This window comes from Hyperolius riggenbachi, chromosome 4 (genome assembly GCF_040937935.1).
Source record: "Hyperolius riggenbachi isolate aHypRig1 chromosome 4, aHypRig1.pri, whole genome shotgun sequence".
NCBI lineage: Eukaryota > Metazoa > Chordata > Amphibia > Anura > Hyperoliidae > Hyperolius > Hyperolius riggenbachi.
Window position 1 is genome coordinate 129,644,403 of NC_090649.1, and position 24,627 is coordinate 129,669,029.

Below are 24,627 nucleotides of genomic sequence, written 5' to 3' on the forward strand. Positions count from 1 at the left end.
TAGGCCAAAGGCTCCCTAGGAGAGGGACCTAGGCCTGGTTGCAGGAAGCCCTGCTGCTAATATGAACAGATTTGCCCTATCTGGTTGTGAGATCCTATCTCACTACAGCCTAGTGGCGAACCAAGGAAGTACAGATATACAATGCTAGTCTTGGGTGTGTGGTCCGTAGTTACAGCACCCCGGAACTAGTCTAAAGCATAACATAGAACTGACACAGTATCCTAGTCTTGGGTGTGAGGTCCGTAGTCACAACACCCTGGAACTGGTCTAAAGCATAACATAGAACTGACACAGTATCCTAGTCTTGGGTGTGAGGTCCGTAGTCACAACACCCTGGAACTGGTCTAAAGCAAACCATAGAAATGACACAGTATCCTAGTCTTGGGTGTGAGGTCCGTAGTCACAACACCCTGGAACTGGTCTAAAGAATAACATAGAACTGACACAGTATCCTAGTCTTGGGTGTGAGGTCCGTAGTCACAACACCCTGGAACTGGTCTAAAGCATAACATCGAACTGACACAGTATCCTAGTCTTGGGTATGAGGTCCGTAGTCACAACACCCTGGAACTGGTCTAAAGCATAACATAGAATAACATAACATGAGAAGGTAATCTAGCTCAGTGTGGATTCCCAGGTCCGTCCTGGTTCAACCACACTGTAGGATCTGACTGAGGTCTGTGTGCTAACACGTTAAGCATTTGCAATGGCAGACAACCAGCAACTGGCAAGCAAGCTGTATATATAGCCGCTGGAGTCTGCCGCCCAAGCCACTCAGCCAATCATGAGTCCAGCAGGAATCAGCTGATCCTCCTGATCAGCTAGCAGGAATCAGCTGATCCTCCTGATCAGCTGACACTTCCCCTGCTGGTATAAAGGTCCTGACATCTGGGCCGTGCGCGCGTAGCTCTCCATGTTGTCCATGTGAACTAACAGACCCAGCCACACCAACCGTACGCAGCTGCGTACAAACCGCCGCGTTGGACGCGGAAACAGCCGCCATGCTGTCAGTACGAGCGGCGGCTTTTCCGCGTTCCCTCGTGGTGCCAGGCGCACGTCTCCGCATGCCAGCCGCTGTGCTGGACGCGGACTCAGCCGCCCTGCCGTTGGAACATGCTGCGGCTTTTCCGCGTTTACTCACACTGTGCTAAAAAAATTTGTAGGGATTGTTGATGTTGAGCGCTAGACCATATATGTAAACAGAACCGCAGAAGTCATCAGAAGTACTATCTATGCACTTCTGCCGTTCTTGTGTGTTGCTGCACACTCTACGCGCTACCGAAATGCGCACGGCTGTTTGTGTAGTGGGAACGAGGCCTTTAGGCCGGGCTTGCGCTATACCAGTGCATTAGTGTATCCAATTTAACAAGTGCTTGGCTCAGCTACAGACCTACACTGTACCTACTCCTACCTATTGCCTGATGAAGCGGGGTCATCCCTGCGAAACGTATTGGATTTTCCCCTGGAGTATGTAAATACATTTGTTCTGCTAAACTTTGTTGACGTATCTTGTGTCTGTTTGGAGGAGGTAAGTCCACCACTGCCTCCGCAAATCTTAAACTTTTTAGACATTTTTATTACTCTGCAGCCTCTGTATCCTTGTTACGTTGTTCTAAGCCCACTTTTGGTGGAGGGGTGTCATCCTCTTTTTCCTGATCTACGGAGATCGACTTCTTAATCCTGAGTGGGGTTAGGTCTATTCTCCCCACCTGCTATTACAGTGGTTGCCTTTGAGGTAACCCTGCTTTGTGAGTATATTTGTATTTACTCTACCAACTTCATCCCATATTACCAGTTCATACTACACTATATTTGGCTCTTGGTGTCCCTATCTTTGTTCTCTTTGCGGGCTGATGTAAGAGGATGGGGAAAGCCTCTTTAGGATCCAGAGGTTTCCCTCCCTCTCCTGGGGTAAGTATCTTAAATTGGTCCATGCAAATATCACAGGTTTGCGTTATATATATATATATATATATATAGTATATATTTATTTTATTTTGTTACCAAGTAAATGTATACTTTTACAGTAGGCCTGCAAAAAAGCAATATGCAAATTGCAGGAACTCATAGCAACTACTCTGGTTTTGCTTTCCTATGTTTCAAAAATGAATACCGATTGACAGATATTGGTTGCCAAAAATGCAGTGTTTCTTCTTTTTGATGATATAGAACAAGTCAAATACCATGTGAGGAGTGTGCTGTCCCCTTGTAATAGAGAATATAACTCAACAGGAATAATGTTTGGCAATGAAACTTCTTGCACTACCTGTCCAACTTGCAGGGTTGAGACTTTCAGGGCAGTGATTTCACTACTGGGATCCCTATAGCTGGCCATACACCAAGGATGTCAACCTCCAGTCCACAAGGGCTGAGATGCTCACACATTTTTGGCACAGCTCAAATGTATTGATGGGAGTGAATCAGAAGAGGTGTGGTGCATCAAGTAAAATACATTTCTCCATTTTGCACTCCATCCTAAACATGGATATGTCCCTAGAGGACTGGAGTTCAACACCTGTGCCTTGCCATACACTGTATAACCTGTAATGTGGTTCAGTGCTGCCGCACCTACAATATATATTATTGCCACATCTATAGAATATGAAGAACTACATCTGGAGAATCCTCTGAACACATGGTTGAAGTAAGCTCTGATATTACACTGACAAGGTGAGATTGGACTAGGATGTTCAGTGAGCATATGGCGTACGGCCAGCGTGAGTCATTTTAGAAACCCCTGGGTGATTTGTTCATATGGCACGTACCAAAGCATTAGCTTTAGGCTAGAATTCCTCAAATCTGCATTAAAGGCAAATAATGAAATGGACCCTGCCTTGACCAATGTAGGAGCGATTTAAAAATAAATAAAAAATGATGTAGATGCCATTGGGATGAATGAGAAATGCTCAGAATGTATTGCCCATTGTAGCCAAAATCAAGACCTAATGCAGTAAAGAAAAAAGGCAGAAAACAGGTGGGATTTCAGCAAAGTTTTTTTTATATATTTTTATTTTACCTGTATCATTTTGGTGCCACATTAGTCACTGGTACATATAGGAAAGGTGAAAGTGGGTAACTGTATGACTACACCAGGTGACAACATACATTCATCCTAGACTTAAAGGAATACTATCGATGTATGCATTTATTTTGAAATGCTGTATGTTGTAGCACACATTAGGACAAGTACTAGGAGCAATTTGATTCCTCACACAGCTGTTCCTCTCAGCTGTAAAATCCTCCTTCAGATACAAAATCTAAATACTGAGGCTCCTAGAGGGCTAGACCATGTCTCTGCACAGGGGAGTTGCTATCAACTCCTCAGTTTATAGTAGTTTATAGTTTAATTATCACCTTGCTGAAAGAATCTTGTTGATATGGTGGTAAGGGGTTAAAGGGAAGGTTCAGGGAGGGTGGGGAAAAAATAAAAATCAATTTCCACTTACCTGGGGCTTCCTCCAGCCCGTGGCAGGCAGGAGGTGCCCTCGCCGCCGCTCCGCAGGCTCCCGGTGGTCTCCGGTGGCCGACCCGACCTGGCCAGGCCGGCTGCCAGGTCGGGCTCTTCTGCGCTCCAAGTCCTTGTACTTCTGCGTCCCACGCCGGCGCTCTGACGTCATCGGACGTCCGCCGGGCTGTACTGCGCATGCGCAGTAGTTCTGCGCATGCGCAGTACAGCCCGGAGGACGTCCGATGACGTCAGAGCGCCGGCGTGGGACGCAGAAGTACAAGGACTTGGAGCGCAGAAGAGCCCGACCTGGCAGCCGGCCTGGCCAGGTCGGGTCGGCCACCGGAGACCACCGGGAGCCTGCGGAGCGGCGGCGAGGGCACCTCCTGCCTGCCACGGGCTGGAGGAAGCCCCAGGTAAGTGGAAATTGATTTTTATTTTTTCCCCACCCTCCCTGAACCTTCCCTTTAAAGATTCTAGCAACATGTGTTTATTATCTTTGCTCCTCTTGACTGATAAAGATACTAACAATGCTAATTGTAGACAGTGGTCTGCCCCTCTCAGCAGCTTGTAAAGTGGATGCAGCCTGGAGTGAATCACCTCAAGCAGGCAGCCAGTCTGAGTGTAAACACAGACTAGTGTTATAGCTAGTTATATTCCAGCAATATTACAGCCTCAGATCAGCCTATTTCTCCTCATGTCTCCTGCATGCTGTGAGTGACACAGTGAAATATATTTGTGAGCTGTGTGACAGAGTAACCAAGCAGCTCAGGGTGACCCAAACTACTATGAGCTGTGATGCGAAATGAATTTTTAAGCAGGGATAGCGAGAGAGAGACCTGGGTGAATAAATAAAGTGCCCCTAGCACTAGTGGTAATGTGTACACGAATATAGAGTATTAAAAAAAAGTCATTTCAATCGATAGTATTCCTTTAATTTGCAGACACAGAACGAAAAGACTGTGAACATCCACATAGATTCCCTCTAGATAATTGTCTAGGGGTTTTATATTTTGGACTTGTGTAAATTTGTTTTGACAGGCAACAGACACATCTACTTCCAAAGACAAGCCAGACCCGTGACAACAGGCACAGCCAATGCAATTCACATTTCATTTAATATATCTCAGTCAAGTTTTCAGAGTCCAAACATTGTAAGCAGAAGATTATTGAAGTGCATCATAAACAAAAAAGAACAAGTAAACCTCAATTGGGTGCCTTTTGTGTTCTTAGAAGGCATTTCACCACTCTTACAGAATAACTGTAGATGTCACTCTCAATGAGTGGAGAAATGTAGAACAGAAAAGGATGCTGAGAGAGGCTGCCTCCTTTTTCTCTTTGTTATACCATGACCTGGATAAAATAGAACCTTCACAGGTGAATGCATCATGTATACAGGATCCCAGATGTTTGATTTCACGCACCCACAGCCACATTATCACAGTGTTCTGGAGATGGTATGATGGACACAGGTGTTTGGCATCCAAATGTGTGACTGTTGCTACATTTACACACTGGACTGTACAAAAAATTTACATCTTGTTCTTAGGGCAGTGCTGCAGGGCATCACGGAGGGCTTGTAATACACGATTGACATTGGCTTTAGTGGAGTTGTAGCCCATTAGCCCAATACGAAGAACCTGTAAATTGCAATAAGAAAAGGTGAGTAAATTAAGTAGGGTATAAATAACAAAGTAAGTTTCTTTCTTGGCCAAAATAATACTGGTACATTAGAAAATGAAACCTAGCATCTGACAACAGTGGATGATAGATTTACCATACTTTATCATTCCAGCATTCCCTTTTTCTCCCAACTAGTGATGGTCATGTCTAGGAGAAGCATGTGATTTGTTGGATTAGCTGATAGATTTACAAAGCTCTGATTTGCTGTGATCACATCCTGCTTTAGCACATGATCATGACTAGCAAATCAGACTTAGGCCTCTTTTTCACAGGCAGTTGAACTGTGTGCTCAGCAAGCAGTTGCCAGGCAGCAGTGAGCAGTTATCAGGCAACAGTAAGCAGTTACTAGGCAGCAGTGAAGAGTACCAGGCAGAAGTGAGCAGTTGTGAGAATTTAATAGGCATTCCACTGCTTTTCAACTGCCTGTTGAAAAGAGGCCTTACATATCTATCGCCTGACCAAACTAATGACATGCTTCTCCATGAGTTCTAGACATGACTATCACTATTCCCCACAAAGTAACATCAGAAAGACCAGACAGAATGCAAATATAATCCTAGGCTGCCGGTCTTGCAATAAAGGTATTGCACCATAGAAGCGCTCTCTTCTCTCTTCTTTTTCCATAACATGCCTTGCCTGGTATGAGGAGGAGTGTGAATGTGACACCCATGTTATCCCTGTGCTGACACTTATGTGTTTATTACAGAGAGTAAGGGCTGGAACCCACTAGAACGATTTTTGAGCGTTTAGGGAGCGATTCAAAATGCTAGCGATTTTCCTAAATGCTCAGCTAATAATGGATGGGCCAAATTCCACTGGAGTGGTTGCAATTAACAAAATCACAAACACAGGACATGCAGCATTTTTGAGCGTTAAGCTGGCCATACACTAGGCCGATTCCCCGCCGATCGACAACAGATTCGATCACTGGGATCGAATCTGCTGTCACATCGTTCCCGCTACACGCTAAATTTCGATCTATCCCGTCCGATCCCGTCGATCGCTCCGTGCGGAATATTACCGTCGATCGCCCGCGGGTAGGGAGCGCGTCGCTAGCGGCGTTTGAGTGCCCGACGACCGACGCAATAGAGCCCGCATACATTACCTGCTCCGCCGGCGCGACTGCCCCCGGTCATCGCTTCTCCGCCCTGGTCTGGTCTCCGGGTCTTGCATGCTTCACTTCCTCCTGTTAAACTTCCTGCCGGGCAGGAAGAAGTGAAGCATGCCGGAGACCAGAGCAGAGACGGAGCAGCGGTGACCGGGGGCAATTGCGCCTGCTGAGCAGGTAATGTATGCGGGGGGGGGGGGGCGGTGGCAGCACCACCACCACAGATTGTGAACGGTTTCAGGCTGAAATCGGTTCACAATCTGTTTGCAGTAAAGGCAGCCATACGATCCCTTTCTGATCAGATTCGATCAGAGAGGGATCTATCTGTTGGTTGAATCTGATGGCAAATCGACCAGTGTATGGCTACCTTTAGCATTTTCAGTTAGCTTTAGCATTTCTACAATGTAAAGTATTTAAACGCTAGCATAGTCGCTCATGAATCACTATACAGAGAGATTCAGAGAGATTTTGCTTGCGTTTTTAAATTACTGCACAATGTAAACAAAATTAAAATTAATTGAAAGGACCAATCAGAATTAAAAATGCTAATTGCAAATTGCTGGCAAAATGCTTACACTTTTAAAAATCGCTACCAAAATTGCCAGAAAACAGTCATGAAATCGCTTACAAAATGCTCATTAAAAACACTAGCTATTACGATTAGCTATAGTGCTTTGTAGTGGGTTCAAACCCTAAGGCCTCTTTTCCACGGACTGTTGATAGGCAAGTGAAATGCCTCTGAAACTCTCACAACTGCTTGCTGCCGCCTGGTAACTGCTGCCTGATAACTGTTTACTGCAGCCTTTGGCAACTGCTTGCTGAGCACATAGTCTGTGGAAAAGAGGCCTAAGGTCTCTTTTATGCGGGCAGTTGAACTGTGTGCTCAGCAAGCAGTACCAGGCAGCAGTGAGCAGTTTCGAGAAAGCAGTTGTGAGAGTTTGAGAGGCATTTCACTGCCTATCAACTGCCTATGGAAAAAAGGCCTTAAGATTTTTGTTCCACTGGGGATTTAATTGATAAAGTCATGGGCCCATATTTGATTAACCTTTTCTCCTGAGTTTTCTCCTAAATTATATTTTCACATCTTGACAATAAAATGCCCTTTAAGCCAGTTTTACACCTATTTTTGGTGTTGCAGTGGGATTCAGTGTTCCTGCCTCATCCCACCACAACCCCCCAAAAAATGACAAACATATGACCCTGCGGGTGACTGCGCCAGTGGAGTCATATGCATAGCGCCTCCCACTCAGCTGGGCAGGACTGGGATTCCCATCGGTCTGCACATGCGTGCCTTAATGCACCATGCTCCGTCATTTACACAACATGCGATGACCATAGACTTTCATTACACCAAGCATCGTGCATTGAGCAAAGTGCTTGCGATAATGCTCTGTTGCTCAGATACTTCTGGCACTTTGCAACGGACCGCAATAAGTGTGAAACTCTCCATAGACTTTCTTTGCTTTTGTGGGCCCTTATGGCAAAACAGGGTAACGCAGCAACACAGGTTTACTCTGCTAGTGTAAAAGGGACCTAAAGGAAACCTGAGCTGAGAAATATCTCAGGATTACTTACCTGGGGCTTCCATCAGCCACCTGTAGTCCGCCTGGTCCACAGATTCTGTCTGGTCCCATCTGTTGTTCCGCTGTGAAGCCATGCATGATCTTGGCCATGTGCACTATCCTATCTTGCTCCTGTTGCTGGAAGCATGATTGGGATGTGTGTCGGCTGGGACCAACCATGCAAAGTGGCCCATGACTGGGGAAGGGGAGGGGATTTATGGGGCCAGATGGCAGGAGAATGGAGGTGACTACAGGGGGCTGGATTGAGCCCCAGTAAAGTATAAATCCTGAGGTGTTCATCATCTCAGGTTCACTTAGCGCACAACGAAACAAGAAAATACTCAAAATAAGTTTGATAGTACTTTTCACCTTCTTTTTGTTACTTTTTCAGTTGCAGAGTGCTGAAACTTTATTTTAAAGAGAAAAAAAATGATCTCCTAGGAGAAAACTCAGGAGAAAAAGTTAATTGAATAAGGGCCACTGAGAGAAATAAGAAAGCAGATGTAAAAATCATCATTGATTTATATGTGAAAGGTCGGGTATAAGTAAAATAACACTGCAATACTTATCAATACTAGTAATGCAGCCTAACTCTTTTGTTTATACACAACTGTGAAATGTGTTGTTGTTTTTTTTTGTTTTTTTTTAATAGTGTTTCTCTAGTTTCCAAAGTACCTTTCCAGTAGAGGGCCCCAAGCCCCCAGTGATCTCAATGCCATGGTTCTTCATAATGTATGCTGTGATCTCTTTCCAGTCATACCCCTCCGGCACGCAGACTGTTGTTACGGTCGGGAGTCTCAGTGCCTGTAAGAAGTCACAAGCTAATATTTACTTGCTGAACCTGTTGGAATGGCTTCACCTCACTTATTCAAAGAGAAGAAAACTACAAGTATCGTTTCTTTTCCTGTAGGCGATGCTGCTCAGACTGGATGGCTGGAGGCACATCCAGCCTTGGTTACTGGTGTCCACAGCAAGAAAAGTCACTAAACAGGAGATTAGCGTAATCCTGTTGTGCAATGAGTGCAACACCAATTTCTCTCTACAGTCTATATACAGTATAAAGAATTTAAAGAGCAGCAGAAAACCGTGACATAAGCACATTGTTTAAAATAAAATAACCCCAACGGATTTACTCAGTAAGGCAAAAAGGGAAAGTAATCCATAGTGGCGCTACCGGCACAACATGCAGGGCTTCTTATGGCTGTAATTACCTTAGTGTAGAAAAAGCTAGTCTAATGTAAAGAAATCTACATCATAGTGTAAAGGGGTAAGGCAATAAATACCTCAAAGTGCATGTTGTCATATGAGGTGAGAGTAGGGCTTTGGTTAATGACATTACCCTGATTCCTCAGCAGAGCACAGGGTGATGTTTACCAGCAATACAGATTGTATGAGCATCACAAATGTCTGTTACAGTATTCAGTCTGATAAAGGCGGAATAGCTGAAAGCTTATGTCTATATTTTTTAAGTTAGCCAATAAATGATTCAAAACTTTTTGCAATGGCTGATCGCTTCAACGAGGGAGCAGCAGTGGCATAGCAATAGGGGATGAGGAGGTAGTGACTGCACTAGGGCCCCTAGAACAGAGGAGCCCACTTGGGGCCCTCCTGCAGCCGCTTTATTATCATTTTATTGGTGATATGCTGGTTATATTTACCAGCATCCCCTTCCCAGCCTACACCTCTCTGACACTGCAGCTGTCCGTGACAGGTTATGGTGCTCCATATAATTTGTTATGTGTAGCGCCCTCAGGAGGGACCAATGTAAAACTTGCACTTGGGCCCAGAGCTGCTAAACTACACTATTGGAGCAGTATGTACAGGTGAAACTCTAAAAATTAGAATTTTGTGCAAAAGTTCTTTTATTTCAGTAATTCAGCTTAAAAGCTGAAACTAATACATGAAATAGACTCATAGGGCTTGATTCACTAAAGAATGCTAAGTGTTAGCACGCCAGTGAAAAGCCGCTTAGTACGTGCTAACTGGCTCTTCACGCGCTAATATGCGCGTAAGAGTTTGCACGCGTAAAGTTTTTTGCACGCAGTGCTTCGCGTGCAAAATCAGCCGCTTTGCGTGCTAAGTAGCGTGATAAGCAATGACTTCACGTGATAAGGATACTTGCATGCGAACGGAACGTGCTAAATAGCACGCGAACAGCAACAGCTTTGCAGTGCAAACTACTTAGCACCCTAGTTTGCATGTGCAAAGCCTTAACATGTGATAACTCAGTTATCACTGGTTAGTGAATCGAGCCCATTGTATGCAAAGCGAGGTATTTCAAGCCTTTACGTGTTATAATTTTGATGATTATGACAAAATCAAAATCTCAGTCAATTAGAATATTGTCAAAATGTTCAATATTCTAAGCCCAAAGAATCAGACTCTACTCAGCTAATTTATCCAAAACACCTGCAAAGGGTTCCTATTTCATATATTAGTTTCACCTTTTAAATTGAATTGCTGAAATAAATGGACTTTTGCGCGGTATTCTAATTTTTTAAGTTTCACCTGGTATTCGCCTGTCCATTCTGCTGCAGCTACTCATGGCTCATCGAGGTCAGGATATATGCAGTTGTGTTTCTGCTCGATATACTCACTGGGTCTTTCACAAATAGCTTTAATCCAAGGTCCTCCAGTCCTTTGTGGAACATCAGAGCAATCTCACGGTGTTGCTCCCAGGAGCGCTCTAAACCCTAAAACAATAGAAAATATTCAGACCAGGCAATCCCCAAATGATCCAGCCTGATTGCAGAAGAAAGCATGCACAAAATATTTTGTAATGAATTAAGTTTTCTCCAACATTAGAAGTGTAACTCAGTGAAGTGTAAGGACAAATCCAAGGTTTTATTTCCATCTGCTCCTCCAATACTGAGAATACTGAGCGCGCCCAGACTGGTGCTGCTGCTCTTTAAGGCTGCTCCAGACATTACATCTCATTTCTGCTACTTTAAACCTCTTAATGGAAAGACTGGACCGAAATTTCAGTGGATTCTAATGTATCAGTTCTCCAGCAACACCTATAACCTTTAAGAACACCTGGATTAAAGATATGTTGCAGCTACGTAGCAATCCCCGCATTCTCAGATCCACAGGTTCTAATAATCTAGTCATACCCAGAGTCCACTTGGAAACTTTTGGTCCCAGAGCCTTCTGTCATACTGCCCCTACGTTTTGGAACTCCTTACCTCAACAGATCAGGACAACTCCATCCCTGGACGTGTTTAAATCCAGACTGAAAACCCACCTGTTCAGTTTGGCATTTGCAGAAATATAACTTTTGTTGTGTGAAAACTTCATCCTACTACCAATTACTGAATCTGAGAGAGCCTAAGCGCTTTGAGTCCTATGGGAGGAAAGCGCTATAGAAATGTTATTGTATTGTATTGTATAATACCTGCACACGTCAAACAGCTCACATTTTGTATTGCAAAATAATGCTCAGGTACCTTTCTGTAAATCCCAGACTTGACCTGTTTCTCGATCTCAGTGCACAAACCAATAAACCCCGCTGGCAAGTGAGGCTTCTCATTAATTTAATCAGTGGGCCAACAGGGAGTCCTGGTGTGAGATTTAGGGCCTATTTCCACTAGTTCTGCATCAGTTTTGTATCAATTTTTCTGAATGCAGTTTCCACTACACACGGATTCTGGATGCAGAAAAACTGACTCCAATGAAAGCCTATGGGCCTGTTTCCATTAAACGCAATTTTTCTGAGGCAGATTTCTGCATCATGCATCTGTTTTCCCATGGAATGAAAACGTTAGTGGAAACAGGCCTATAGGCATTCATTGGAGTCAGTTCTTCTGCATCCAGAATTCACGTGTAATGGAAACGAGCCATAGAAGAGGCTTTGGCCAGAGCTCCCTATATTGTGTTGCAGCTTAGTGTTGCAAGGAACTGTGGTGCAGTGGTAGTGTCAAAGGTGGTAGTGTCAAAGGTCCTGCAAATGGGAGCGCTAGTGTCAGGGGTGCCGGACACATCATACACACACTAAATTCTTGTTCGAGGTGGCTCTTGAGTGGCCATTAATCTTAATTAACTTATAACAGAATTTCCTGTGAGAAAGAAACACTACGATCTAGGCCTTTGCATATGGAAAACAATTGTGCTTGTCAATAGCAAGCAGTACTGTTTCTTGTATTCACAAATCAGCACTATTATAATGACAGTTGTAAACAGGACAAACATTTGAAGCCATAAAGTTTATTATTACATAAACTGAGGAAATCACATGCAGGGCGCAGAGCCACAAACCTGTTCCCCTCGAAGGCATGTGGGATAGAAAACATGAATTAGAAACTTTACAGACCAGAGATAGCCGAGTCCTTATTACCACCCCTTACATCTGAAGAGGCAATCAGCTGATAAATGACATTTGTGGCACAGGTTTGCTTGAACTTTCTAGATTTACCAGTCATACTGGTTGTCCTCTTATCAGGATGAGAGATCTTCCATCTTCCAGAGTTCATACTGATTTGCTTTCAAGCCCTAACAGCTATTAACCGTTGTAACTGTATATTATCTGCATGGGCTGTTTGTAATTTTGCAATGGACCTGTCCCATTAACGATCATTAAGGTGCATATGAGTTTGAGGGATATCTCAGCCAGAAATCTAAAGTATGTATTGGGAGTCCCTTGAAGTCCCCTCTAGGGATCCGGTTGGGTAGATCACTCTTGTTTGAAAGGTTTTTGTCCCAGGGAACAGGGCAGTGGTATTGAGATCACTATAGTAGCCATAGCTGCTGCTATAGGGCATGTAGCGAAAGTGGAGCCCAGTGTCAGTGGCCAGGAGAGATAACTAAGGGGTCCACTGTGGGCCTCATGGAGTGGAGGAGAGAAGTACCTAAACTCAGGGAACCTACTACCTATACCGGGGGGCCCCTCTGGCTACCTATACTGTGAGGGGGTTATTTCTGGCTACCTGTACTGAGCCCTGGCCACCTCTACTGGGAGTCAAATCCAGCTACCTATGATGTGGGAGCTACCTATACTGGGAGGTCCCTTTAGCTACCAGTACTGATGGACCTACCTATACTAGAGAGCTACTTTTTGCACCATATTCTGGGGGCTACCTAACACTGGGGGCCCCTCTGACTACCTATACTGGGGGGCAATCAATACTTGGGGGGGGCTATTTCTGTTTACTGGGGCCCCTCATGTGACCAATTACTGCAGAGTACATAATACAGCCCCCCCCCCCCCAGATAACCACATTGGGGGCTACCTAATATTGGGGTGTTCCTCTAGCTATCTGTACTGGGGGATGCTGCCTAATACCGGGGGCATCTCTTGCTACCTATAATGGAGTGCTACATATACTCAAGAAGAGGGGGTTATTCTGGCACCTTATACTTGGCACTACCTAATACTGGGGGCCCCTCTGATTACCTATAGTGAGGGATTACCTAATACTGGTTCAATTCTGACTGTAACCAGCTAAACTGACCAGATGTCACCTCATAAGCCACTTCAGCCAAAATGTGTCATATGCTGTTTATTACAGTATTGCTGTTACCTTCTCAGCTAGAATTGCCAGGCCTTCCCTCAGGCAGTAGAAGCCGGTCACTGGTCCTGTATGATGATATCTGAAGGAGGACATCACATGAACACCAAACCCATACAATAAACAACTACATGTATTCGTATTCATTGTGTGTAATCAGTGTGGCACAATGTACTTTTATTAACACAAATATTATTATCAAGAAGAAGGATATTATGATCAGTGAAGGGTCTTAATCGAGAGATGCAGGGACAGGATTTGGTGCTTTCTTACCTCTAAATTCCACAGTTTATTATGTAAATTCTGTGAACCTTGGTGAAGGATTTGCAACAGAACCTGTCATTTTAATGCCTGGTACACACAATGCAATTTTCCAACAGACTGATGTTCGAATTGGAATCGATTTCTGATCGATTTTCCAATCGCTTCTATACAAAATCGGTCAAAGAAGCGGAAATCAGATCAGACCTGTCAGAAATAATCAATTTGACCGGCAATCTGATGGAAAATTGCATCGTGTGTACCAGGCATAACACACATGGGGCCCAATCCAATTAACTTTTTTGCCTATGTTTGTTTGCCTATGTATGTTTCTCCTACGTGATATTTTTACATTATACATAAAATGTCTTGTAAGCCACCATCAAGCAAGAAAATACTTGAGTAATGTTGACAGTACTTGTTCACTTACCTTTTGGTACTTTTTCAATTGCAGAGTGCAAAAGTTATTTTAAACAGAAGATGAAAAATTATATCCTAGGAGAAAACTTAGGAGAAAAAGGGAATTGGATCGGGCCCATGGTCAGTTGTACTTGTAACTTAGTGTTTCTATTGAGCAATGACCCTAGTCCTGTGAAAAGATTTAAGATCCAGAAGTACAGACTTCTTAAAGTGGACCTGAACTCAGAACTCTTCTCTGCTCTAAAAGATACACAACAGCATAGTAACTTTAAACAAAAAAACATTTCTTTGTTACAGCTGATACAAATCCTAAAATAAATCTGCACTGTTTCTACTTCCTGATTTATGGAAGCAGACATATTGTTAACATCCAGTGCTTTCAAATGAGCTTATCTGCCATCTCTGCCGTGGCAGTTATGTGACACAGGAGAGAGATCAAATTACAACTTGTGAAATATAGAAATGAGGGGGAATTCGGCTCCTTTCACACTATGTCAATTGCGTTGCAGAATAATTCTACATGTCATTCCACTGTCCATACATTTCTATGAGCCTGTTCAACTCTGTGAGTGAAACAGATTACGTTATTTTAACTGGCTGCATGCTTTGAATTAACGTGTATGGTATAACATGTGCAGTGTCCATTGTGGTTCACATATATTATAACACATGCGTTATGCAACACACAGTGTGAATGCAGCCTAAAGGAAACTTGAATGAAAATAAACTGATGGGACCAACAGTTGTATCTGCTGGATAGTCCTAAACCTAAAACGTAATTTCCTGAAATCCGATAATCTTTTGTATTTAACCACTTCCTGCAAAATGGACATTTTAAATGACCTATGTTTCCACAAGTGCAAGTAGGATGTTTTATGAACATCCATTCTGCTGAACTAGCCATCCATTGATGTGCTGGGATGCTGTGCGTGGGGTGGTGGGGTTGCGTGCTCATATAAACACGCCTATGGATGGGTGTGAACATTAAAAATAGAGGTTTAATCCTCTCACTGTCTCAGGTGAACGATGACAGTTTTTAGTATTTTTAGCTCCCAAACAAATTGACTTTTTATCTGTTCCCTGCACTCAGAATTTCTCAACCACACATGAGTTGTATCAGCAGTAATCAGTGAATGTTATGCTACACCACAGATAGTCTGTCGATTAAAACCCTGATTTTTTTTTCAATTCCACTCTTAAGCTGGCCATACACTGGCCCGATTTGCAGCCGTTTCGACAGCAGATTCGATCACTAGGATCGAATCTGCTGGCAATCGTTCACGCTACACGCCGAATTTCGATCCATTCCGTCCGATCCCGTCGATCGCGCCGTGCGGAAAATAACTGTCACTCGCCCGCGGGTAAAGAGTGCATCGCTAGCGGCGTTCGAGTGCCCGACGACCGACGCAATAGAGCCGCAGGAAGTTTAAACAGTAGAGGGCGCTCTACTGTTTAAACTTCCCCCAGACAGGAAGAAGGGAAGCATGCCGGAGACCAGAGCAGACCAGAGCGGAGAAGAAGAGCGGAGACCCGGGAGTCGTGCCGGCGGAGCAGGTAATGTATGCGGCTCTATTGCGTCGGTCGTCGGGCACTCGAATGCCGCTAGCGATGCACTCTTTACCCGCGGGCGAGTGACGGTTATTTTCCGCACGGCGCGATCGACGGGATCGGACGGAATGGATCGAAATTCGGCGTGTAGCGTGAACAATTGCCAGCAGATTCGATCCCACCACAGAGTGTGATCGGTTTCATGCTGAAATCGGTTTACAATCTGTTTGCAGTAAAGGTAGCCATACGATCCCTCTCTGATCAGATTCGATCAGATAGGGATCTGTCTGTTGGTCGAATCTGATGGCAAATCGACCAGTGTATGGCTACCTTTAAGGTGCAGCAGATTCAACCATCAGATAGATTTCTGTCAGATGCCAGTCACGTCCAATCTGACAGGAATCTATCTGATGTGTGCCACACACTAGGAACAGATTTCAGCTGCAAATCGATCGCATGGCGAATTTGATAGAATCGATTTCTGATCGATCGATTCTATAGAATCGATCGATGGCTGAAATTGACCAGTGTATGGACCCCTTTACAGTGAAATTGAAAAAAAAAAAGGAGCACAGCCTAGTTCTAAGTAGGATTTGTATGGATACATATGCTTATCTCATCATGTCATGTGTCACGTCAGGTACCCTTTAAGTTACAAGCTGGATGACAGACATGATAAATTTGTTGTCACTTATACAAAGAAGGTCATTCAACCAATTGCATCTGTCCAAATACTCTGGGTTATTGCAGCTGATGGATACACAAACATAGCATGGCCTAACGTTTCGGGCTAGTGCCCGTTGCCAAATACATGACCTTCTTTTGATTGAGCTTTGTGGACTTGACGTTGGTGAATCTGTTATTTCTGGCCCTCCTGGTCACTGTTGTATTGGCATATTGGGCATAGGAGTCACAGCTTCATGTATACAAATGACTTATCTTATTGGGACTTACATTCTTGGTTTTCCATCACAGCCCCAGTAATTTGCAAGCCAGTTCATGTCCACATATAAAGATGGCGACTTCGTCTTGCGACTGAATATCTTCTTACTGTGCAGATGGGCAGAGAACGAGAAAAGAAAAAGATAATGTAATAAGGGATGGCCTTTAAGTTAATGGATCCTTTTCTGCATGGACACAGTCATATGGATCTGCCTTCAAGGATCTCTGATGGACAAGAGCCCTGGCATCTGCCTACAGTATATAGAGTATCTGCACAATAAAACCTTTGCATTTAGTATTGCAGATACAGTAGCTATTTACTAGCTTACAGGCTTCCTTTCATTCCTTGTAGTCAATAAGCAAGGAAAACGAGCAGCATATGGTGTGTAGATAACAAGTATTTATTCACTGAAGGCCAATGCTCTTCCCCCACAGACTTTAGTCAAGCTGTTCATCCATATCACATGCTGGTGCTGCTGCACTTCTGCCTTCATATTTAAATAGTATGTTTGTTACTATTATGAGAGATGCTTGGTTTTCATTGTAAAAAGACCAGTATTTTTTAAATAAATAATACACCTAGGAGGGTTCACTGTTCATAACAGCTAGTTGACCCTAGATGACTACGCAAAAGGGCCCTGCTTTGACTTCTGTATTAGCTCTTCACTATTACTATGCTGGTAATTATTATTATTTAGTATTCATATGCGGCCAACATCTTCCGCAGCATTTTACACGTGGCTGCTGCAATTGGGTGTAGCACTAGATATATTTTTTGAACCAATGAGAAGCAACATAATAGTGTCATCTTGATTCCACTTACCCTAATGTAGCGTACATGTATATAACCATACGCGTCTGCGATACCTGTGGTGCAATACTATATTAACTTGAGCCAATGAGCATCATTTTGAGATTAGGTTGAATAATAAACTAATTAATTTAACTAATTTGTCTCTGTTGGGCCAGTACCACACCAATTGCTTACAAGCTTGAACACATGCATATTGGTTGCATGGTGTGACACCACATTTGATTGGCCCAACAGGAGACATATTTACACTCGCAGTGCTTATTATCCATATATTTGTATTTGGGGAAAGCTGGAGACTGGGAGGCCATGCTTTATTGTTGTTTTAATTGTTTTTAACCAGTGGTTGTTGGTGAATAAAGATTTTGTTACAAATTTATTCAGCGCCATATTTTGATTTTTGTTAACAAGTCAAGGGGAGGTTGCTTTGCCTTCTGCTATGTTTTTGTGTTTATTATTCTAAACAGGTCTAAGACCTCTACTTCCCCGTTTACTTATACTCTATTAGGAATAGGGCTCAGCCTACAATGGTTGAATCCCTGTTAGTTCAATTGCAAAGTTGAAATAGGGGTGTGCCAGGGGCGTGATTAGGGGGTGTGGCAGGGACATGGCTTGATTGTCCCTTTTTCATATTGCAAAAAGTTGGGCGTTATGATTTATATATAAAACAGGGAGATAAGTGTGTTAGTGTGAACAGTGTGGGTTTATTCTAAGTAACATGCACTTATCTGAGTGTCTATGTGAGATTTTTGCTCTTGTTCCTACATACCTTGCTGCCTCACTGAATGAGATAGGTGCTGTACCCGGAGGAGCGTTCAATACCTTCTGAGATCCAGAATATAAGATATCAATTCCTGGAAAATAACATTAATCAGTACCATACTCGTGACGGATGAAATAAACATTTCTATTGTAATGGGAAAAAAAACACTTTTTTCCCCAAATATATTTTATTTTTTTTATTTTTTTCTGTAAATTGTTACATAAGTTTTAACCAGTGAATGAGCAAAACATTGGTAACATCCCCATCCCTTCCTCACCCCTTCCAACCCCTCTCTCAAAGACGCTATTTTAAAAGCATATTATTGTAGTTAAAGTGTACTTGAGATGAAATGAGAAAAAAATTTCATACATACCTGAATTTTCCTCCAGCCCCCTTTGGCCTGATCGCTACCTCGGCGCTGTCCTCCGCCTCCTGGATCTTGCGTCAGGGTTCCCGGTAAGTTCAGTCAGTCGGCACATGTGCAATGTGGCCACACGCGCTCCCCCATCTTGCTCCCGTGGCCAGGAGAGTTCAGTGCCTGCAGTGAGCCCCGACTGGCCATGACTGACCGAAGTTACCGGGAAGATCGAGGAGTCTGAGGATGGCGCAGAGGGAGCGATCAGGCCTAACAGGGCTAGAGGAAGCCCCAGGTATGAATATTTTTTTTCCTCCATTTTATCTCAGGTTTCCTTTATTTCAAGAACAAACCAATAGTCATGTATGTAGAGCAGGGGTAGGGAACTTATGGCTCGGGAGCCAGATGTGGCTCTTTTGATGGCTACATCTGGCTCACATACAAATCAGTAGGGGTTGATTCACTAAGCTACACTGCTCAAGCAGCGCAGCTTAGTGTGGTAGCGCAAGTAACATTTTCAAAGTAGGCACGCTTCTACTGTAGTATGCACTACTAACTTACTCGTACCCCCCCCCCCCCCCCCCCCCCAAAAAAAAAACTAACAGCTGCCCCAATTATCCCACTCTGGACCAGTGACTTTGTAGGACGAAATCCCCGCACTTTGATTGGCCAAATAGGCTGCCTGTCACTTGTCAGGCAGCCTATTGGGCCAAAGTGTGGGGATCTCATCCTACAAAGTGAATCAACCACCAAGTCAGCTAGCTAATTGTACAAGCTGTTAGTCTGTATTTCTCCTGCCTGGCTCTCAGGGAAATTGCTGATGTTGCTGAAACCCAAGAGAAGTTGAAGACGTGTCTGACACTTCAGCTGCCTGGAGGATCAACTGTATACACATCACCATGGCAACAGGGACGTAAACCCTCTGCTGCACATACGCTCTGTCCCAGTTTGAAACCTATTGTATGGCTCTCATGGAATTTAAATTTTAAAATATGTGGCGTTTATGACTCTCTCAGGCAAAAAGGTTCCCGACCCCTGATGTAGAGCATCAATGAAAAGATTTAAGCAATCAACATTTGCAGCTCTTGAAATCACAATCTGACACTTTTATGACCACTTTTATGGCTTTTCTCCAAGTAAACAGAAAAGTATTTGGCAACCTTCGGTGGCGCTTCCTGTAGTCCTATTTAAAAGGGGAGGGGGGGATAGGGGAGGGGTGGTCGGAAACAGAAGTGTGGTGCTTATGTGATCAATAAACAAGACAACAGGAAAAATTGGGATCAAGCACTGTGTTTGCGCAAATGAAGGTAAATGACGGTACCTGTGCTGTCCATTCACTTGAATGGGCAGTGCTTAAGCGACGAGCACCCATGTGAACCGCCCCTTAAGAGGCAGAATGTCTTATTGAATTATGTAAACGTTTGGAAATTAAGTTTTATTCCCAAGATCAGTTGAAAGTGAAGAAACTACCAATACTGCAAATAAAAACAGTTTCACCTCTGACCAGCAGATGGCAATGTAGCTTAGAGGAAAACACACAACAGTTCCAGCATGACCTATGGCGCTGTAGTAAACTACTTTCAAAGCAGGGGTCAGTTTACACATAAATACAGTATACCAAGAGTCACATTGTTCTCATTACTAAAAATCACTAAAGATTACCGCATACTTTGAATTGTGGCATACTTTCGGTCATTTCTTCTGTTGTTTTGGCTGGCGTTCAGCCCAGATGATTAAATACACCTACTAATTTTCTATTCTGTACTTTGTCCATTTATTCAGGATTTATTTGTTTGCAGTTGTATGCCAAATGTAGCATATGTTGCAAAAATCAATGCAAAAAACGAAAGAAAAAAAAAAGTGGTTTAAGCGGAACTGTAGGCACAAACATTATATGTTTGAAGGTTCTCAGTCACCTGTATTATAAAAGAATGGTTTTATTCCCAGTAACACTACAGAGTGTAGTGTAATGGTGCCCATACATGATACAATAAAAACGTTCCATTTTCCCGTTTATTTGATCTAAATGATGGAATCGAATGAAAGTTGAAAATATTTTTTTTTCGATCAAGAAATTCGAACGATTATCCCGTTTTTTTTAAGGTGCCCATACATGGTACAATTTTTATTTTTTTTCCGATTAGATAATTTAATTTGATTATTCCATTACATCGAATATAAAGATTTTTCCAGCATGTCTGATCAGTTTTTTTTCGAAAAAATGGGATAATCGTTTGAATTTCTTGATCGAAAAAAAAATATTTTCAACTTTCATTCGATTTGATCATTTAGATCGAAGAAATAGGAAAATCTAACGTTTTTATTGTATTGTGCATGGGCACCATTAGAATGACTTTATAAAATAATCCTTTCCTACCTGTTAAAAGACTGATATTTTATGCAGTACTACTAAATACTTCAGGTGTGGTCCCAAATAATGTTCAAATTCAGGACCCCGTGGTTCAGAACCCCAACACCTGCATTCAGCACTATTCCAGCACCAAATAGCAGGATAGGGTGCGCTTCATTTAACTCTGATACTTTCTCCTTCTAAGCAGGAAGGAGAAAGTATTGGAGTTGAATCAAATGCACACGTCCTGCTGTATAGAGCTGAAATGGTGCTGAATGCAGGTGTTGGGGATCCAAACAACAAGATCCTGAATTCAAACAACACTAGTCCCAAATATATGGCATGTAGCTTTGTGGAACTAAGCATATCATGTAATGATATCACCATATTTAAGGACAACTGAAGTAAGAGGAATATGGAGGTCGCCATATTTATTCCTTTTAAACAATGCAAATTGCCTGGCTGTCCTGATGATCCTGTGCCTATAATACTTTTTTAGCCATATACCCAGAGGCCCTGTTCACAGTGGTCAGTTGCGTTGCAGAATAAATCTGCATATCAACCCACTGCCCATACAATTCTCTGAGCCTGTTCACAGTAACTGATTGCGTTATTCTAACTCGCTGCATGCAGGCTTTGTAGTAAAGTCTATGGCCTCAATTCACTAAACTTATCTCCTGTCTTTAATAACTCTTCTAGAGTTGTTACCATGGTGATAAGGCATGTAGTATTCAGGAAACATTTTACCTCAGGCAAGCCTAAAGTTAACTCTTCTGTCTTTAAATTAACTCTCCAATCCTTAAAATAACTCCAGAGTTAAAGACAGGCTGTTAATTAGCTGCATGTGAAAATAACTACAGAGGAGGTAAATTAACTACAGAGGAGGTAAATTAACTACAGAGGAGGTAAATTAACTACAGGAGAGGTAACTTAAGGAATGAAGAGGTAAGATAACTCTCTCACGTGTGGAGGTAAGTTTTCTCTTGCCTTATTACCTCTAGCATGATCTTAGTGAATTGAGGCCATTGTCTAGTCTCCATTGTAGGTCACAGTCATTATAATGCATGCATTCATGCAACTGACCACTGTGAGGCTAGCCTAACAAGCATGCAGATCAGATGTTTCACTTAAAGAGAACCCGAGGTGGGTTTGATAAATCATATTAGGACACAGAGGCACATTCTGTATACAAGGACCAGCCTCTGTGTACTTCCAGAGCCCTAACACAAAACGCCTCCAGGAGCCTCTTGATGAAGTGGAAAGACAGCCCCACTGACATACACTGAGTGGGACAGCACTGCATCATCCACCATTGTGGTCAGCAGTAGTGCCCAGCATTGTGTACCATTCAGTACCACTGCTTGTGTAAACAGCTCCTTCAAGTTACTTCCCGTGTGAGTTTTGATGAACTTATGCTTTGTATTTAGAATGACAGGAACTTTATATTTCTTGACCTGCTTTTTGCCTAAAAAAGAAATATGAAATTATCCATAGACTTTCATTGTTTTACCCTGTTTGTCCATGTAGACCGGAGCCCCTCCTAATGAAGCCACAGTGTCTACAAGCAGCAGACAGTTGTATCTGTGAGTAGAGAAGAAGCATTTGATTAGTTTAGACTTGAGCTTGGACTGATTGCCGGTGTTTAAATTTGACATATACAAGTTTAGGAACTACTACTTGTCACAATTCAGTAATTCTACATGTTTATTTGGTCTGTTTTAGTACAGCTTAATCTGAGCAGTTGGGGTTTTATGCTATGGGCTAATGAAAGGGCTTAGAAACTCACATCTCACTTACAGTTGAGTTAAAGGGGATCTGTAACCAAGGATTGAACTTCATCCCAATCAGTAGTTGATACCCCTTTTCTCATGAGTATTCTTTACATTTTCTAAAATATATCATCAGTGGGTCTATGGTTGATATTGTAGTGAAACCCCTCCCACAGTGTGATGTCAGGACCTAGGTCCTGACAGTTTCCTGTCTGTAAACCTTATTGCATTGCGTGAAATAACGGCATTGCGTAAAGTAAGGTTTTCAACTACCAAACAATTAGTATTTCCCTCTTTGCATATGTATATCTACGTATAAAAAAATAGCCATTATGCTGGGGATACACGATGCATTTTTGTGGTCGATGTGCCGTTCGATCACGTTTCGATTTGTTTTTCTGCTCGATTTCCCGCTCGATTCTCTTATCTTTTCTTATCAATTTCCATTCAATTCTATTAGAAATCGAGCGGTAAAACGATTGAAAGTGAGATCCGACATGTTGGAAATTATCTATCGAATCATCTATCTGCCTAAAAAAATGCATGGTGTATTCCCAGCATTAGGCATTATTAGGAGGTGTGGTTATAGATAATGGCAGTTGGTGCTGTCTAGTTTTTTTTGCATGTCTGACAGTAGTAAAGACAATTATGTGCAGGCTCATTGTGCATTAAACAACATGAACAAATTACATGGCGAATATCAATCATTTCTTGATCTCTCTTCTATTTTTTATTTTATCACTTTGCAATGTATTGATTGATTTTTTTTTCCCCCTTTTCGCTATAATTCATCTTTAAACAGGGCTTATTATGACATTTTTGAACTGCACAGTAATGACTGTTAGAAAGATGTGTAAGGAAGAGAGGGGGGAGATAGACATTTTCCAAGTTTCCTCTGAAAGACAAGACTCCCCGTTTCCCCAGTCTACCGGTTATTACAGTTCTGAACTTGGGTAACATACTAAAACTGCATAGCTAGTCTATCGTTGCTGTTTGCTTTTCTATATACTGTATGATCAAAGGATTTCTCCGCACACCTTCCATAGGATAAAACCAAATCCTTTTTATTGAATCATCATACAAAATAGCAAAAAATAGGGCAGCATGCAAGCTATTCTATATATATACATGTCAATAAAAACATGTAAGATGGAGTGTAATATGTTAAATAATAGTTCATGCTGTATTTTCCATCATTTCCATCGTATAGATGATGACTGCATACCGGTGGCAGAGATCTCCTACTCCATCCAAGGGCTGTACAACTCCACTGGAGGATTCTCCATGAGTGACGAAGAGAAGAGATGGCTTGTGTTCTGCTAGAGCCTGCAAGCAAAGAGAATCATCTTTTAAGTCTTTCTTCACCAACATTCATGCATTTATGAAATAAACTCAATTAAAACCTCAAATGGCCATCTTTAGTCTGATCTGTAAGGAATAGTTCGTTACTGAGAGTTCTATGCTTAGAGGGAGATACTGCTTTCACGGCAGTGTGAAACAGCTATTATTTCCCACAATGCAACAAGGTTCAGAGACAGCAAACTGTCAGGACCATGGTCATGACATCACACTATGGGATGGGTCTCAACACAATATAAGTCATACAGACCCCCCCCCTCCCAATGATCTATATAAAAAAAAAGGTAAAGATTTCTTGTGTGAATCTCATACTGATTGAGATGAAGTTAAATTGTTGGTTAAAGTTCCTCATATTTTCCTCAGATGCCATCATTCATTCAGATTAGCGGGAATGTAAGTAAACGGAAGAATGATTATCGATTGTTCCCATAAGCGGATCGATCAGGGCACTTTCTCTCTTCAGATACGAGTGTGAAATTCATTCTAATTGAACAAAAATTGTATTGTAATCAAGTATAGAATGATTGACATTGATTTTCTTCACATAGTGCATGGTTTTGTGTACATTTTGATTGTAAAAGTTCTGATCAAATGATCATATCTGAGGAAAATAGTGTATCATAAACAGCAAACTGTCATGACCATGGTCATGACATCACATTGTGGGAGGGGTTTCACCACAATATCAGACACACAAACCACCCCTGATGATCTATTTAAGAAAAGGTAAATATTTCTCATGGGAAA

The 24,627-nt window shown here is 42.5% G+C and overlaps 1 protein-coding gene across 1 annotated transcript in view; it reads right to left on the reverse strand.

Annotated features, from left to right (window-relative positions):
- Positions 1-4,358: 4,358 nt before the first annotated feature.
- The window catches only part of AGXT (alanine--glyoxylate aminotransferase), a 77,259-nt gene continuing 56,990 nt past the window's right edge, over positions 4,359-24,627 (reverse strand). Inside the window, exons 4-11 of the mRNA XM_068280646.1 lie at positions 23,747-23,847; positions 22,263-22,333; positions 18,054-18,138; positions 16,486-16,581; positions 13,315-13,384; positions 10,396-10,491; positions 8,474-8,602; positions 4,359-5,085 (exon numbers count right to left, since the gene is read on the reverse strand). Of these exons, the coding sequence (XP_068136747.1) occupies positions 4,978-5,085; positions 8,474-8,602; positions 10,396-10,491; positions 13,315-13,384; positions 16,486-16,581; positions 18,054-18,138; positions 22,263-22,333; positions 23,747-23,847 (756 nt within the window). The 3' untranslated portion in view covers positions 4,359-4,977. The remainder of the gene's footprint in view (positions 5,086-8,473; positions 8,603-10,395; positions 10,492-13,314; positions 13,385-16,485; positions 16,582-18,053; positions 18,139-22,262; positions 22,334-23,746; positions 23,848-24,627) is intronic.